Below are 17,398 nucleotides of genomic sequence, written 5' to 3'. Positions count from 1 at the left end.
AGTCTCAGAGCCCCCAGCCGTTTTTCATGTGCACCCTCGACGTTTCCCCTAATCCTAGTTAACGCACCCCGAAAAAGGGAAATGTTATTATTTAGGTCCAACCCTCTCAATACGCTTTTTAGTGTTGGAGTCCATAATTATTGTAGTAGTCACACCCAAAAAATAATTTTAAATAGTAAGAAAATGCTGTAAGTTTAGTAATGTGCTAAGCTTAAAACTAGTTTGTTTACATTGAGTAATATCAATACCATAACCACATAGGTACCTAACCGTGTCAGGTGTTGTGTTACATAAAACAATCCTGTATCAACTTTACTGGAGGGTTGGCAGCTCTTGCGCTTTAGTTGTTTTATGTATACATTCGCGTTACCTGATGCGTTTTGTATTGTTTATAAATCAACATCTATATAAGTAGATGAATACATTGAAAAGCCAGTATCATAAAATTTGCTACATAATTTTTGTAATGAGTACAACTGTACAAGTTATCAAGCTGGCTTACTAAATAACGGCATGACAAAAAAGAAACTTGCCTGGCGCAGAGTAATAATTATGGAATTATTGTTCTTATTCGACCAAAGAGAACTTATCACAAATGCATTGTGAATTTCCAAGATCAACACTTCTTATTTATTATATACCTTTATTGTGATGATTGTGGTCTTCAATTTGACCCCGATAGCTGCCATCTGTTGAGCCTTCTTAAGGGTTTTAAGGACATGCTGGCCATGCAGCCCACCATATTATTCCCACGCAGTTCCTCATGTGATAGGACTGGTTCGGCGTGCGGGAAGGGTGAGCGGGTGACTGACCCCGTGTCTACAGGGTTAAAAATAACCTCGTGCAGTGGCGGACATTCATTCTGCTCGCATGTGTCGAATTCACTAAACAGACAACTGTTTCATGGTCGCACCCTGACCTGATAATTCTTGGAACATTAAATACTCGAACGCTTCTTGGAGAATAATCTCTTTTTTACCGATTGTGATATTTTTATTTTTACTGACATAATTGCGGTCGGTTTTATTAGTGCTTTGTAAAAAAGAATAATATTTTGGCTCCCAATTCATAGTTCAATAAACTTTACCCATATACAATATGAAGGGATCATTGATAACTGATAAGTGCCGGATATTTGTAAAGGTTTCTTTATCACTCTGTTTACTCAAGTATAATTTCTAGGAAATATTATCAGTATGACGTCATCGCAACTGTTGCATCCAGAACTAAAGTAACTTTTACTCCATTGTCCTATTTTAGTCGAGAAATACGTGTATACTTCAAAAGGATTTATACTATAAATCATGATTTTAATCATTACAATACGACATTGTTTTACAATACGAATTTGGTCTGAAGTTTTTCACTAACCGGCAAAAGCGGTTGGGGCACGTTCTCCACTTGCATTATTAAGCTCGACCCATAAAAAGCTAACCACCATTAAGTAACGATACGTTCTCAACTTTGATACGATCGTATTAAGAACCATTTTGCGTTTTATCAGTTGTTTATTTTGCCCTCTTTGGTAACGATTGCTCGTTGCTTTTGTGTGTCTGGTGGGCATAAGTGTGACGGGCTGGATCCTTTTGCGTCTATATAGATATAGTCATAATTAACTCAGCGGTACCTGAGTTAAAGAAGGCGATACACACGTGGTGTTTTATTTGAAGTAAACTTGTAAAAATACTTTAAAATATCTTAAACTTTAAAGCTTAACTGACAATGACTAATGTATGCATTGTGTGATGAGTGTAAAATATTTACTAACATAACAAGGTCAAAGCTTAAAAGTAAGTATTAAAATATTTTTGAAGAGATACCCAGCAGTTGGAAGCATATATTTCAGCATAAGCACAAATGTCGCAAATTACATAATTTGTTCGATATGATTGTATAAGAATATAATTCGTATCTTTGTGATTTGGTTAGATAACACTAAGTCGTATAAACTCTGCAGATATAAAATTTTGTATTGGTAATCGCCCCGTGTGAGACCGGCATAAAACCGTGTGCTGGTGCGGCGCGCCAACCGGCAGCCGGTATCGCTTGTAACTTAACCTCAAACTGACACAGTCGTGAACGGTGCTTCATATTACAACAGTTTATTTGTGTTCAAATCTTACGCACAGACGTTTATATCTTACTAATTAATTTATTAATTTAATCGTTTTGCTTAAAAGATAGTGGATTTTTACCTGTTCATATCATATAGCAACGGAAGTATTATAGTGTTAATAAATCAATACACCCAGTGCAACAACACAAGTCTTCATCGCCGTATAATGATAAATAAGTTCGTGTGAACGTGAACAGATAGTTTTAAATGTAATCTTGAGATAAATGTGACTTTTGGATAAGTTAGTGAGTGTATACGTCGACGATTCGAAAGTGTAGCGTCGTTTGTGTTTTTTTTTTGCCGTCCTCAACTGACAAAGAGTATTCGAATGCTTTCAAGATGGAAAACCGTGCAGTAGTTAATGGCAATGGGCCTCAAACAAAGTTAACAAGGTGTTCTAGCAGCGTAGGAGATAGTGGTACAGATAAAACAAAAGTCGGTTGGACGAGCCCACGTGATATCTGGAGGAATTTATCATTGCGCAGGAAAGCCGAGGTGAACAAAACAATAACAAAGTTAATTATTTCACAGCTTCGATTGAAAATCGTGAATGATTGTTTATGTACAATGAGCCCTAAGACTTGGCAACTTGGCACTATCTCTTAGTACATACTTACATTCTTGTCGCCATCAATTAAAACCTTGTTACTCCGTCGTCTAAGTATAAATAAACTGCTGGTGATAAGAGAGTCACTTAATTGAACCTTTAGAACAACATATCGCTTGTGTACAACTACCTATGCATCTCAAATACCAATGGAAATGTTAACGTTACAAATGTAGAGACATATTTGATACTAAACATTTTTATGTAAGAGAGCACCGAGTAACCATTTCCTAATCCTCAGTTCCCGGGTCGATGACTCTGTCTATAGCATAATAAGTCACAATCGCACTCGGCGTCTTGTTTTATCCGTGTCTCACACGCGTACCTAGTTACCTCAGTACTTTGTCTATTTCGCTGTGGTGGTTACTATTTGTAAACAATTTCATGTAAAATAGGTTACTTAAGAACAAAAAACTCAACTTGTTTATTCAAACCAACCCATCGCACAGGAACTTGAAATATTACTATGTATTTAGAACGACTGCTTGCATACATAATTGGTATTTAATTTACATTATATCCACGAAATTTTAGGCTCAACTTTCAATGAAATTAAATGTAAAGTGTAAATATCAAGGTCTTATTTTTAAGTCAGTAACTTTTAAACAATTCAAGGATATAAATTAAGAGTTAAGGAAATATATTCCAATTCCTTTTGAGAATAGTCAAATAATATGTTAAATGACATAATTTATTAGTTCATAAGCACGTGTAGAACATTTATAACATTTTAAATAGATTAGTACCAAAATAGCCGATCGTCGACTGTCACCGTCTGTTCAGTTTTATCACAAATGTTTCCATTTCTGGCTGCTAGTGTCTCGACTATTTATGTGCCTCATGGGCTCATTAGTAATTCCTCAGATAATAAAACAGTTGTAAAGTAACAGTGCTATCTTTTATACAAGCCCTGAGTGTGAAAATTTAATAGAGTTGATGGATGCGTTATTGGCATTTGCGAAATGCGGTATGACTAAAATGACGGCCAACGGTATCCAGCACAGTCTAACATGTTATCGTTTTCTTAATCCTGACAGAACAAGTGAAATTTGGTTTCAGGAAAAAATTAAAATGTTTTTTTTGACGTACTGTTTCATATTTGTAAAGCAAACCAAACAGTAAACACAAACAAAGTTTAACAATATATGTACAATGTGTTTTAGATAGATACAAGTTATTCGGTATTAGAGAATAGTCGCGTTAAAATCGACATCGATAATATTTACAATGGCTTTTCTGAAAACACCGAAACAATGAAATATGCCAAACTGTCACCTATATTGTAAATTATCTCATTAAGTGTATACGTTGCAAGTTCACAATGTTAATTAAAGTGACAATTAATTTAACCTCAATTAATAAATTCATGGCCAGTTCATATACTGCTTAATGAGACCAAAACACCAGGTCTACCTCAGCCTCGGTTTAACTGAATCGTGTAAATGTCGAATAGAAATGTTGAAAAAGTCAATATGAAACTGCACAGACACACGCGATTACTCTTTCATAATATAACGACGTATTTGTGATCAGACAACGAGTAAATGAGGTAATAAACGCACGTATTCCTAATACTTTCGTATTAATATTTTACATCATTATGTTGGTATTGTTAGAGTTAAAAAATCTGTAACGACTGTAATCATTCATTACTCATGCTTACTTTATAATGTCCGACATGCAACTTGCTACTCAAGTGTCGTTAGCGTTCCCAGTTTATCGTCTATTGGAATATATCGATCGGAAATATCTATTTGTACCACGTTTCTAGGTATCGACTGTAGTAGAATATCTAAATACCTGTGCTTTAATCGATTACTCGTAGGCCCAGCAGAATTATCTGCCCATCAAGGACTAGGCATTTTACTTGAACATACCTTGCCGATAGTATCACAAAAAACAAAATCTTTTGTCATTTAAAGATTTGTACAAAATAAGCACTAGGTACACATGGCAAAACGTGGCAAATTGTGATTATGTATGTGTGCGATTGACTTTCTTTTAGTTACTCGTTGCTTGCTGCTCCATTTCGCAATTTAATTATAGACATAGTTAACCAGTTCTTCCTAATAGTTACAGTGCAGTGGTTGTATTAGCATTTGTGTTTGTTTATTGGCATGGAATGTAACATTGCGTTACTTGAAATAACTACAAACAAATACAGAGGAAAAACGTAGTTAGAGTCGGTTTTCAAAAGAGCCGCCATATTAGTCCAGTTGAATACTTTTTGTAGAAGAGTTAGGAGCACTCGCCGCTCAAAGTATTATTATTGCAGGTAGTGTGTAAGAGAGACGCCGCTCTACGCCATGTATTGCGCTGTCACGCTTCTACAATTACAATAACATTACTTTAACGTTGGCGGTAGCCCCCAGAGTACAAAATGTCCACTATAATGCTACCTCATAACAATATCACGAGGGAACCTTATAGAATTTAATAATGCTTATTAAGGTTGTCGTTATAACTCACAGAATCCCACCACGAGTCAAACAGTCAAGGATTAATCTACGTTATACTAATTAAGGTACTTAACCCGTCAGCAGAGTAGGCGTGATTGTGATGTGTTACCATAATCATGAATCTGGGTTAAACGGTTTCAGAGTTTTTAATTTAAGTAGAATCCATCGACGCAGTCAAACGATGTTCGTAATATACTTTAAAGAACGAGCACATACCTATATCAAGAGGTACTTGGCAGGCTTGTCGTCGTCTTCGTCATATGAATAATTCAGTAGCCGCTAAGAATCGCATTCTGCTTTATTTCTGAAAAAGAAGCTTGTGTAAGTAGCAAAATAAATCAGAGATTAATTGTTAATTGTTGAGAAGATACCCGTGTCTAATAAGTTTCTACTTTCTTCATCTAAAATCAGTTCGTGATGACATGTATGTGTAAAACCTACAATTTAATGTTAGCAAGTTGTAATTTTGCTTCACCGCGTGGAACGATAAATGCATGAATCTTTTGTTACCCGCAGACCTACTTACTGAAGTTTATTCTCATAGTTTTTGTTCACTTTTCTCTGTGTCAACTCTCTTCGATTACTAGATATTTCGAAAGTGTCTAGTATGGGCGCTGGATATGTCATTACGACAGTAATAACACTTGTATCTCTGTAAATTTTTAATTTATGATAGTTTCTATGCATTAGTATGCACTTCTCATATAAGTTGTCTCAATGAGATAGTCTCGTTTGCCGCCGTCTAAGCACCGGTCTGCCTACGCGAGAGGATTCTACACCCACTTTAACCGCATCTATTGTAATGTATCTGAAGATTAATAAAATCGTATTTCTGTTACGCGTAGGATTGCGACCGATCTATTTATTGCGAAACAAATTCACGTACATATGTGATTGTATTCACTGTTCGCACGGTGTTCACTTGTCATTGAATTGATTTGCTTTAAATCGAACGTTCAGCGACCTCAATAAAATATTTGTTTGTTTTTTTTTGTATCGAGAGAAAATTTACCATTTGGCGATTATTTTTATTATAAATATTAACGAAGAGCCATTTAAAAAATCTGAGATTAAACGGATATCCCACAGTTTTGTTCGAATAACTTAGCAGTATTCAGATCTGAATATAAGTGTCGAAAAACAATAATTATCTATTAAACCAGAAAAATAATAGATACAGTGTTCTGGATTGTGTAGCACGAATAAATGTTTAACTTTATAAAAACAATACGGACTTACAGAATAATGTACTACATACATAACCGTACACGCGAATTCACGCACCATTAAAAATGCATTTTGTTTCATTTGTTAAAACACCAACTAACCACGTATGTACATACATCAAAGGGGTGTGTTGATGGGGAAATAATAGTAAAAATCGATTAAATTCGTATTTTTTTTCCAAATAATCGATTACAAAGCACCTTAGTTACCGTGTAAAACTTTAAAATAGTTCATATTGTGGTCCTTGTGAGTCAATATCCGGTGGCTTAGTGCGTAACAATCTAGACGATCGCACCTGTGTATACTGACCGTAAAGTAACCCTGACTAAGTAAAGGATTTCATGCGCTCTTTAACACTAGGATTATATCAACATCCGATTTACAATTTTTCATGGAAATCATTGTTTTCTGACTGATAAAAGAATTTGAATCTTATTCTGTATTACACCATCATAAAGTGATCAAGTTTTTCGAATAAAAAAAATGCAATATCTGTTTTTTTTTGGTGAATACCAGCCACAGCGCAGTAATGAGTCAGACTTCACCAGGCAGGAAGAGTCATCGCGAATTTCTTAGTGGCGAGCGAATCATGCCTCCACAGGCTGGCGCCGCGGGCGAAGTATTGCAATTATAATACTCGGTGGTTAAAAGCGACATTTTTTATAGGCCGAGGACGGGCGCTTGCTATCTGTTCGCTGAGTCGCCAGATGGAACTGCTTGCTATTCTATTCACGATTCTAAAAGATACCGTTTGTGCTGTTTATTGATGTTATTGCACCGTCCGACTACTTTACTAAGTGTACTTACATGCTTAGGAAACAAAGAAGATAATTATTACAACGAATGGAAAATTGTTGTTCAATGATAAACATTAACATTAATTAAGATAACGTAATACTTGATTACAAATGAATACACTTTTGTGTATCCATAGCAATATTTCGTTTATTGACGCCTGTTGTTTCGGACAAAGGACAATTCAGTATTGTTGCTGTCCAATCACTCGTGTAATTATCCACTGCCTCTTTCTATTATGGTTCATTATACGCATTGCTCTATTAAACTAAAATGTAGATACTTTTAACGAACGGAATTCATGTTCAGAACCCAGTGAAAAGATCCACAATAACGTGTGTCTCGTAAACAGCTTAGCGGCTAAACAACACCTCGTGTCCTCATCTAGTTATCTCTAGTTAATATTGGATATTAGTCAGCTTTGTTTCAGCTTGTGTGTCAGAGTGACTACCTCGCGCAAACAATAAATGATATTTATATTCAATTTTGCTCAGTTGAGTAAACGACTCCGTGACGCTTGTAGCTGATTTTCCTAGTTTTTGCGTATTTTATAGGTACGCAGAGTACTTTATCCCTGTTGAGTGGTGTTAGTTTGTTTCATGTAATAATATGAAATCATTTTACAAATCGTTGAATCATTGTGATGACATTGAATATTGTTTGCACCGGTGAAATTAAGAAGTAAGACATGTTAAACATGTTTAAGAAGCGGTTTAGTCTAAAACGATTTAAAAACAAAAACAAATTGAAGAAAGTCGATGGTGATGGTGAAGATGTAAGTAAAAATGTGTTAAGAGTTGTAATTGTGACTTAGTGCAACAGATTTGGTAATTGAATTAACTTCAGGATTGAGTATTCTTGTTTCCAAGTTTGGTGTATGTTGTTTATACGTGCTTGCTCTACAAACAAACAAATTCCTTTTCGATGTTGAGTCCGTTTGATTATTTACGTTACAGTACAATGTCCGTGCTCTGGTAAACACTCGCCGGATGGCAGTGGTGTGGCCAAGAAAGCACTTTCAGTGAGCCGGTGGTACTCTGTCATCATGTACTTTGTTCATATAGAAGTACCAATTTCGTAGTCAAGTGTTCTTTCCGTTGTATTTAACAATAAACCTGGAGAGATGTGGTGTGCTGTCATGTGAAATGGTGAAATGTATTCTATGCGTGATGCGCCGTGTGTCGATGTTGCAACTGCTGCGCGAATGTAACTGTCAGCTGGCGGAGACAGACACTGCTCTATATTCTCCCATCTGGTTTACAGTACCGAAGAAAATGGTTATAAAACCTCCTTTACTTCCATTCCAAACCTTTATTTGTAGTCTTAAATATTCGTAACCAACAATTCGCGAAATGCTATGAGTAAGTTTAAGGTTAACGGCGATAGTGTTAGTGTGTTGCCTGGAACATCGTTTGCAGATATTATTAGAATCGACCGTCACAGACGCATTACGGTCGTCGCACTTCACAAAACTGCATACGTGTTTGCATATCCAAGACCTTGTTCGTTTTGCATATTCCAAAATGTGCATACGGGTTTATTATTTATAAAACCTAATGGCAAACTTCTGCACGTATAATGGTTATCATATTATGTTATAAAAATAATACTTGGGATTTTTCTTATGCTTGTGTAACTATTGTTTTCGAGTTACAGTTGTCTCATGGGTGTGCCATTTTGTGTTGGCTCAGATGTCAAGAAATATTTGTATTGTCCTCATTCCTTACATTTGCCTATTATTATTTTTAATTCCTTCTGTTACAATTGCATTCCTGCGTAAACATCTGGATATAAATCTATTGATAATAAACAGCCTTAAGTAGTTAATAGTTTGGAGTAAGAAGTACCAATATTTCAGAATGTATAAGTGCAGTAATCATTGATTGGATTGAATTGCAATCTGTTTCAAGCACCACTCACTGTGTGAGTCAACGCTTTCGATCTTCGCACCTTCGTAATTAGTATCTACTTATTGGTACAGCGAGGTTTACTTCATCGACGCAACGATGCGTGCTCGGTTCATGCACGTATTCGTTTTATATTAAAGTGAAACTGCCTTGTTTTCGAGATGCTCTCTTATTTATAATAATACTTTCTCATATTGTATCGTAACTGAACCTAGCCGTGCGTTAATGACGACCTATTAGTATGCGGTACGTCTTACATTCATCCGATGTATTATCCTTCTATACTTAATGATGTCTTATACTTAGGTATATTTTTACTACATTGTCCAGTAACGTTACCTTGGAATCGGTGAGTCATCTGACGCTCGCATGGAGCCGACTAGACCGACTCGCACAGCTATACTTGTTTGATATGTCTGTATTTACTGCGTTAGGCTGTTGTGATACATACAACTCTCTTCATTATTTGAGAGCTAATTTATATCTGCGCCGCGGGATATAAATTAGCTCTCATTATGTAGGTCTATTACATGAGAAGTTTACTGGAAACATGTGATACATACCGATGACGTTAATACAGTGCTTTATGTTTAGTTAGAGCATTGATAAACAGTTTTCCTTGACGTAGGTAGTTGTATACGTTAACGTTTGCTACTCAACCGATTATTTATCCTATTAAGTACAAATATTACCTAGTTATAACATGGTTTTGTTTTTGTTTTCAGTTACAAAGTAAACGCGAATTGTTCTTCAAGTCCGACTCGGTGAGTGGTGGCGGCGTGAGTGCGACGGGCCCGCCGATAGGAGCGCCGCCCGCGCCGCCCTCCGTGCTCAAGGACGCGCTCGCCAAGCGCGCGACCACGCTGCCCGACCAGCTTGAGAACAACCACCATGAGTCAAACGGTACAGTCAACAAGCTCAGCAACAGTGTCTCAGTCGATGCCTCCAAGCCGCCGAACTCGGCGCCACCGCCGACCCCGGCGCCGCCCGTGCCCACGTCAGCACCCCCTGCTGCGCCCCCGCCTCTCAGGAGTACAGAAAACATTATCAAGGTAGCTATACTAGTATATCCTATTACAAAAGTGACACTAATTCGTTATTAGCGGTAGCGCTAAAGAACAGGAGATCACTATTTACTCCCAAACAATTTATTGCCAACGTGTCTATGAAAGCATTTTAAGCTGATTACCCGGACAAGCACAAGTTAATCGTCGACAGTCATTAAATATTTAATGTCTTACAACAAGCCTCTTTAGAGTTACCCAGAAAACGTAGAGTTCAGAAGATACTATTAATTTCATGTCATGTAAATCGATCGCATCAATACGAGCAATTGATGTGATAGGTTCCAGAAGCAAAATAATTTTGCATTCCTACTCCTCAGGTCATTTTAATTTAAAGGTGGGGTAAAATTATTATAAAAGATAAAAGGGAGAAATTATAATTAAATATGAACTTCCTAGTTTTCCATCACGTGCATACGTAGATCATAAAGAGCGCTTACCTATTTCGCCACGCTAATAATAAATTGCATACAATCACGACGATCATTATCTCATAACAGTGCTCATTATATGCGGGCTCCTGAACAATAACACTGTTTGTATTCGTTGGGGATATTTAAACAATGCGATTAAAAAGTTTGCGTATTTTTATTGAATAATAGTCACGTATATATGTTACTTATGTTGTATATTGTATGGGTATATAATATAAACTTCCTTAACATTTTCAGAAGCCTGATCACCCACCAGTCGCACCAAAACCAGAATTACCTAAATTAGAAAAGCCAAAAACCAAAGAACTAGATGGATATGTTGGATTTGCAAACCTACCAAACCAAGTATACCGAAAGGCAGTGAAAAAAGGATTTGAATTCACACTAATGGTTGTAGGTAAGTTCATGAAGTTATGTACTAATTGTTATTTGTCTTTAGATGTCATCGGTGTATCAAATAATTTCAATAGAAAATTGTATAAAGAAGTATAATTGAATACCTAACTTGTTAATTTCTAGGTGAAACAGGATTAGGGAAGTCAACGCTGATAAACTCACTGTTTCTGACGGACGTGTACGACCGGGATAAACACCCGGGCCCATCGCTACGTGTAAAGAAGACAGTTGGTGTCGAGACAAGCGTTGTGATACTCAAGGAGAACGGAGTCAACCTCACATTAACGATCGTCGACACACCCGGCTTCGGCGATGCAGTCGACAACAGCAATTGGTGAGCAATTCAAAACATCCTTTCAGCTACGTAACATGCAATAATATTGTCGTTATAAGACTCAACACGAAAAATATTCATCGTAGGTAGACATTCTGAAACTGATCACTAAAAAAAGAATTTGTTTTGGGGTCTTGGGGGTTTTGGGGTCGGGGGACAATAATTTAGTCAAATAGTTATAAATCTGACAACGTTTTAATTGATAAGTGATCAATTCTTGATTGTATAAATGTCATTTAATTTTAGTTGGCAACCTATCATCGACTTCGTTGAGTCGAAGTATGAAGAGTTCCTAAACGCGGAATCTCGGGTGACCCGCAAAGCGGCGCCGCCGGACACCCGCGTGCATTGCTGCCTGTACTTCATCGCACCCAGCGGACACGGCCTCAAGCCCCTCGACGTCGAGTTCATGCAGCGGCTCGGAGACAAAGTCAACATCATACCAGTCATCGCCAAGGCCGACACTATGACCCCGGAAGAGTGCAAAGATTTTAAAGAACAGGTAAGACTGGATTTTTTGTCTTAAAATATATAAATTATAACTTCTGGTGAATTATTTGCGATATCGAGTAGTTTTTAAGGTCACCACATCACCGCATCACGACGTGTAATTTTGATCGTAGCATTTATCTCATCTAAAGTTAAGGCGCTCTTAGCGACTTTATCAATGTCCAAAAGTCTGTAATATAAAAATCACTCCGTAATATAATGTAATCGACAGATAATGAAAGAAATAAGTCAACACAAGATCAAGATCTACGACTTCCCGGAGAGCACGGGCGAGGAGGGCGAGGCGGCGGAGGCGGCCCGCGGGCTGCGCACGCGCGTGCCCTTCGCCGTGGTGGGCGCCAACACCGTCATCGAGACCGACGGCAAGCGCGTGCGCGGCAGGAAGTACCCCTGGGGCATCGCTGAGGGTACGCATCACACTTACACTGCTTCAGATTGTTCCTGAGACCTCATCCTCCAAAACCCATTATTGTCACATTATAGTAATTTTTGTGTCAACCTATTTATTTGTATATGTACAGACAAGGGATGTGTTTAGAATTTACCTTACAACATTATATTAGCTCCGCCTGGTGTTGATAGAGCTTTATCACGCTGTTGTTTTGGTCTAGCTAATAGGATCGTAAGTGATTTTGTGAACTGCTTCCATTTTGACGTTTTCAAACAACACCTTTTTATCGATAGTTGAAAACTTGGAGCACTGCGACTTTTTGGCCCTGCGGAACATGGTGATAAGGACGCACCTTCAGGACTTGAAGGACGTGACCAGCTCTGTGCACTACGAGAACTACCGCTGCCGCAAGCTTGCCGGCCTCTCACACGACGGCAAGCCGCACAGGATCAACTCCAACAAGTAAGACTTAATCTCATACTTATATTACTCATAATAGCAAACATAACTGTGCTCTAACAAATAATTTTAAGTAACTAAAAGTTAACCTGTTTCTCTGGTCTCAGTAGATCTTTTAATAAAGTTATTTGAAACAGGCATGATTAGATCTAACAACCTAAGTAGACGGGGTTGCTAAAACCTACTTATATTTAACAATATTCTAACATTTATTTATTTTGTTACTGCTGTCACCGCATTTAAGGTGACCAGACTTATTTTTGGGATTTCATAAAGGATATTTTAACATTTAACTCACATTGAAACAAACTCAACTGTTGTATTTGATGATTTTTTTCATTACTGCATGTCTGGTCACCTTCAACATTAATTATTTTCTCTTAATACTGTCGCAGTTGTGTGCTACAGAGTTTTATTTTTTATTTTATTTGTATTCTTTAGATACATATTATTGAATAGCTCTGCATTCATGTTCTGTGATTTATGAACGTTCTGTGCTTGGGCATGCAGAAATGAAATATTAATTGTTAATGTATCATTATACTCTGTTTCATGGGTTATTTTAAAAGTATTGTGTCTGAATATCATGAAAGTAATTTTACTTTTAAAAATATCCATGACGTAATTCATTTATCATAATAACTTGCAGTACACGCGCTGACACGGTGGCATTAATAACAATTTATTCGTCGTTACATTCGATGTGTATAAACAGTGATGTCTGAACACTCTGAACTAATTTGCGTGTGTTACACTTGGCTGCACGCTGATTTCTCAACATTATTTGTGTAATAAGCACACGAATGTCGTGTAAACTGTCTACAAAGGCAAATCACACTTAATAAAAAATACGGGTCAGTCTAACGTAATACTGTTTGCGTTAATGCTACTTTCTCGTATCAAAATGCAATAGAAGTATTTAATATTCAAAGTAGACGAATAATACTTTACAGAGACTCAAGCTTATATTAACAGTAGCGACCATAACGTCGCTAATGTTATTGTTTTGATTATTTGAAGACAAACTAGCATCTGCTCGTTGGATTCGCTTTCGAACGACAATGCTATTATTATTATGCCGCGGTAACCAATCGAGTTGATTGGATATCCGTATATGGAAATGTAAATGTATAATTTTGATCTCGATCTGTCAAAATGATGCTTTTTCTTACAACCAATGCCGGAACAAAAATAAACGCGATAAAAAGAAATAAAAAAAATAAAGTATATCGTATGTACACTATGACGATATCATAGTATGAGTATAGGAGTCTCTTTGGTGTATATTCGTTACTTTTAGTATCAAATTATTTCTCAAAAGTCTGTGTTACTTCACACCTCGTGTTGTTGTTGTCCACTGTTTGTTGTTACTGATGCCACTGTAAAGTGTTTGCGGGGCACAGCCATGTGTCTTTAACTTTGGTTGTGTTGGTGTTCAGTTTGTGCCCGCAAGGATTGATGAACAGTTTCATGACCGTTTGGTAAGTGTCGTCGCGTTTGACGTATTTACATAACAGCAGCTTGTACACATAGCACGGTGTTTATTGTTATCAACCATTTTAGTTCTTCAATTCTTTTTATATTCAGATTAAGAATCTTGAATTTTTCCTGCAAGCTGTAACTTTGAATATGTTTTTGATTTGTTTGTACTCAATTTGGTAATTATCATTTACGACTGCAGTATTTTGACGTCAGAAATGAATCATAGTTAAAATGGATAAAAAGTTAAAGCTTTCAGCCTTATTGTGGTAGTAGATATGTAGCTTACAATGTATGTAGCTTTGGTTTTTATAATATGCATGCTTTGCTTTTATTTGTTCAGCTTTATGTGTTTTGATTTATATTTTATTTAATATGTAATAATACGTATATAACATTTATAACACAATATAAACACACAATTGTCTGGCATGTCAAATATCCTGATTCTAGAAATTTTAATGAACAAATTGCTCGTCAACTGTTCCCAATTGAGAAATTGGCCTAGACAAATTGCCCGTCGTTCAAAAGAGACTTGTAATCTGTGACCCACATTTCATAAATGCTTCGCCCTCTTTTGTCTTTAGCCCATACAATAGTGACGTCTATCTTGACGGCATTGTCTCACAAATATGTATAACAAAAGAATGTATTGTAGACATTTTAACCCTTTTTGTACAGGCCCAAAAAGCGTCTTGCATGTTTTGTTGTGATATTTCTTTAATCTAAACTTCGTTATTATTTCGTGCGTTTTACAATAGAGGAATTGTTATTTAAATTTAAATATTTGTTCACAGGAATCCTTTGGCTCAAATGGAAGAAGAAAAGCGAGAACATGATCTTAAGATGAAGAAAATGGAAAGCGAAATGGAACAGGTTTGTAGTTTGTTCTGCTTTTAATATTACAACTCGTTTGGTCTTTTCGATCATTCCTTTGTCGTTGAATTTTTTCATAATTAAGCCCAATAGATAGCCGAGTGTAAAGTTTCCTGTACTTTGTTCTCAACAGCCAGATGTTGTGGGTATTATTACTAGTAATATTGTGTCCTGTGTAGGTGTTCGAGATGAAGGTCCGCGAGAAGCGCGCCAAGCTGAAGGAGTCGGAGGCGGAGCTGGCGCGGCGGCACGAGGCCACGCGACGCGCGCTCGAGGCGCAGGCGCGCGAGCTGGACGAGCGCCAGCGCGCGCTGCACGCCGACAAGCTCGCCTGGGAGCGCGACACCGGACTCTCGCTCGACGACCTGCGCCGCCGCTCGCTCGAGGCCAACAGCAAGGAGTACGTACACATACACCATTCCCTAGGGCCGCCACACTCCAGCGCGCGAGCTGGACGAGCGCCAGCGCGCGCTGCACGCCGACAAGCTCGCCTGGGAGCGCGACACCGGACTCTCGCTCGACGACCTGCGCCGCCGCTCGCTCGAGGCCAACAGCAAGGAGTACGTACACATACACCATTCCCTAGGGCCGCCACACTCCAGCGCGCGAGCTGGACGAGCGCCAGCGCGCGCTGCACGCCGACAAGCTCGCCTGGGAGCGCGACACCGGACTCTCGCTCGACGACCTGCGCCGCCGCTCGCTCGAGGCCAACAGCAAGGAGTACGTACACATACACCATTCCCTAGGGCCGCCACACTCCAGCGCGCGAGCTGGACGAGCGCCAGCGCGCGCTGCACGCCGACAAGCTCGCCTGGGAGCGCGACACCGGACTCTCGCTCGACGACCTGCGCCGCCGCTCGCTCGAGGCCAACAGCAAGGAGTACGTACACATACACCATTCCCTAGGGCCGCCACACTCCAGCGCGCGAGCTGGACGAGCGCCAGCGCGCGCTGCACGCCGACAAGCTCGCCTGGGAGCGCGACACCGGACTCTCGCTCGACGACCTGCGCCGCCGCTCGCTCGAGGCCAACAGCAAGGAGTACGTACACATACACCATTCCCTAGGGCCGCCACACTCCAGCGCGCGAGCTGGACGAGCGCCAGCGCGCGCTGCACGCCGACAAGCTCGCCTGGGAGCGCGACACCGGACTCTCGCTCGACGACCTGCGCCGCCGCTCGCTCGAGGCCAACAGCAAGGAGTACGTACACATACACCATTCCCTAGGGCCGCCACACTCCAGCGCGCGAGCTGGACGAGCGCCAGCGCGCGCTGCACGCCGACAAGCTCGCCTGGGAGCGCGACACCGGACTCTCGCTCGACGACCTGCGCCGCCGCTCGCTCGAGGCCAACAGCAAGGAGTACGTACACATACACCATTCCCTAGGGCCGCCACACTCCAGCGCGCGAGCTGGACGAGCGCCAGCGCGCGCTGCACGCCGACAAGCTCGCCTGGGAGCGCGACACCGGACTCTCGCTCGACGACCTGCGCCGCCGCTCGCTCGAGGCCAACAGCAAGGAGTACGTACACATACACCATTCCCTAGGGCCGCCACACTCCAGCGCGCGAGCTGGACGAGCGCCAGCGCGCGCTGCACGCCGACAAGCTCGCCTGGGAGCGCGACACCGGACTCTCGCTCGACGACCTGCGCCGCCGCTCGCTCGAGGCCAACAGCAAGGAGTACGTACACATACACCATTCCCTAGGGCCGCCACACTCCAGCGCGCGAGCTGGACGAGCGCCAGCGCGCGCTGCACGCCGACAAGCTCGCCTGGGAGCGCGACACCGGACTCTCGCTCGACGACCTGCGCCGCCGCTCGCTCGAGGCCAACAGCAAGGAGTACGTACACATACACCATTCCCTAGGGCCGCCACACTCCAGCGCGCGAGCTGGACGAGCGCCAGCGCGCGCTGCACGCCGACAAGCTCGCCTGGGAGCGCGACACCGGACTCTCGCTCGACGACCTGCGCCGCCGCTCGCTCGAGGCCAACAGCAAGGAGTACGTACACATACACCATTCCCTAGGGCCGCCACACTCCAGCGCGCGAGCTGGACGAGCGCCAGCGCGCGCTGCACGCCGACAAGCTCGCCTGGGAGCGCGACACCGGACTCTCGCTCGACGACCTGCGCCGCCGCTCGCTCGAGGCCAACAGCAAGGAGTACGTACACATACACCATTCCCTAGGGCCGCCACACTCCAGCGCGCGAGCTGGACGAGCGCCAGCGCGCGCTGCACGCCGACAAGCTCGCCTGGGAGCGCGACACCGGACTCTCGCTCGACGACCTGCGCCGCCGCTCGCTCGAGGCCAACAGCAAGGAGTACGTACACATACACCATTCCCT

General features: G+C 40.8%; 1 protein-coding gene across 9 annotated transcripts in view; it reads left to right on the top strand.

The window, feature by feature from the left end:
• LOC113496464 (septin-7) overlaps nucleotides 1-17,398 on the top strand; it is a 37,203-nt gene that overhangs the window by 15,798 nt on the left and 4,007 nt on the right. For 7 of the 9 annotated variants that reach the window (XM_026875707.1, XM_026875705.1, XM_026875704.1 and 4 more), the window contains 8 exons: nucleotides 9,837-10,163; nucleotides 10,847-11,006; nucleotides 11,129-11,339; nucleotides 11,586-11,841; nucleotides 12,061-12,256; nucleotides 12,534-12,702; nucleotides 14,976-15,054; nucleotides 15,234-15,454. In XM_026875707.1, the coding sequence (XP_026731508.1) occupies nucleotides 9,837-10,163; nucleotides 10,847-11,006; nucleotides 11,129-11,339; nucleotides 11,586-11,841; nucleotides 12,061-12,256; nucleotides 12,534-12,702; nucleotides 14,976-15,054; nucleotides 15,234-15,454 (1,619 nt within the window). Of the gene's footprint in view, nucleotides 1-31; nucleotides 2,612-6,283; nucleotides 7,980-9,836; nucleotides 10,164-10,846; nucleotides 11,007-11,128; nucleotides 11,340-11,585; nucleotides 11,842-12,060; nucleotides 12,257-12,533; nucleotides 12,703-14,975; nucleotides 15,055-15,233; nucleotides 15,455-17,398 lie in introns of those variants that run through there. The other 2 variants (XM_026875699.1, XM_026875701.1) reach the window with 2 other exon arrangements.

The sequence above is a fragment of the Trichoplusia ni genome, chromosome 8 (assembly GCF_003590095.1).
Source record: "Trichoplusia ni isolate ovarian cell line Hi5 chromosome 8, tn1, whole genome shotgun sequence".
Taxonomy (NCBI): domain Eukaryota; kingdom Metazoa; phylum Arthropoda; class Insecta; order Lepidoptera; family Noctuidae; genus Trichoplusia; species Trichoplusia ni.
The sequence above is the reverse complement of the archived record's forward strand: the minus strand, read 5'-3'. Positions and strand labels throughout refer to the sequence as shown.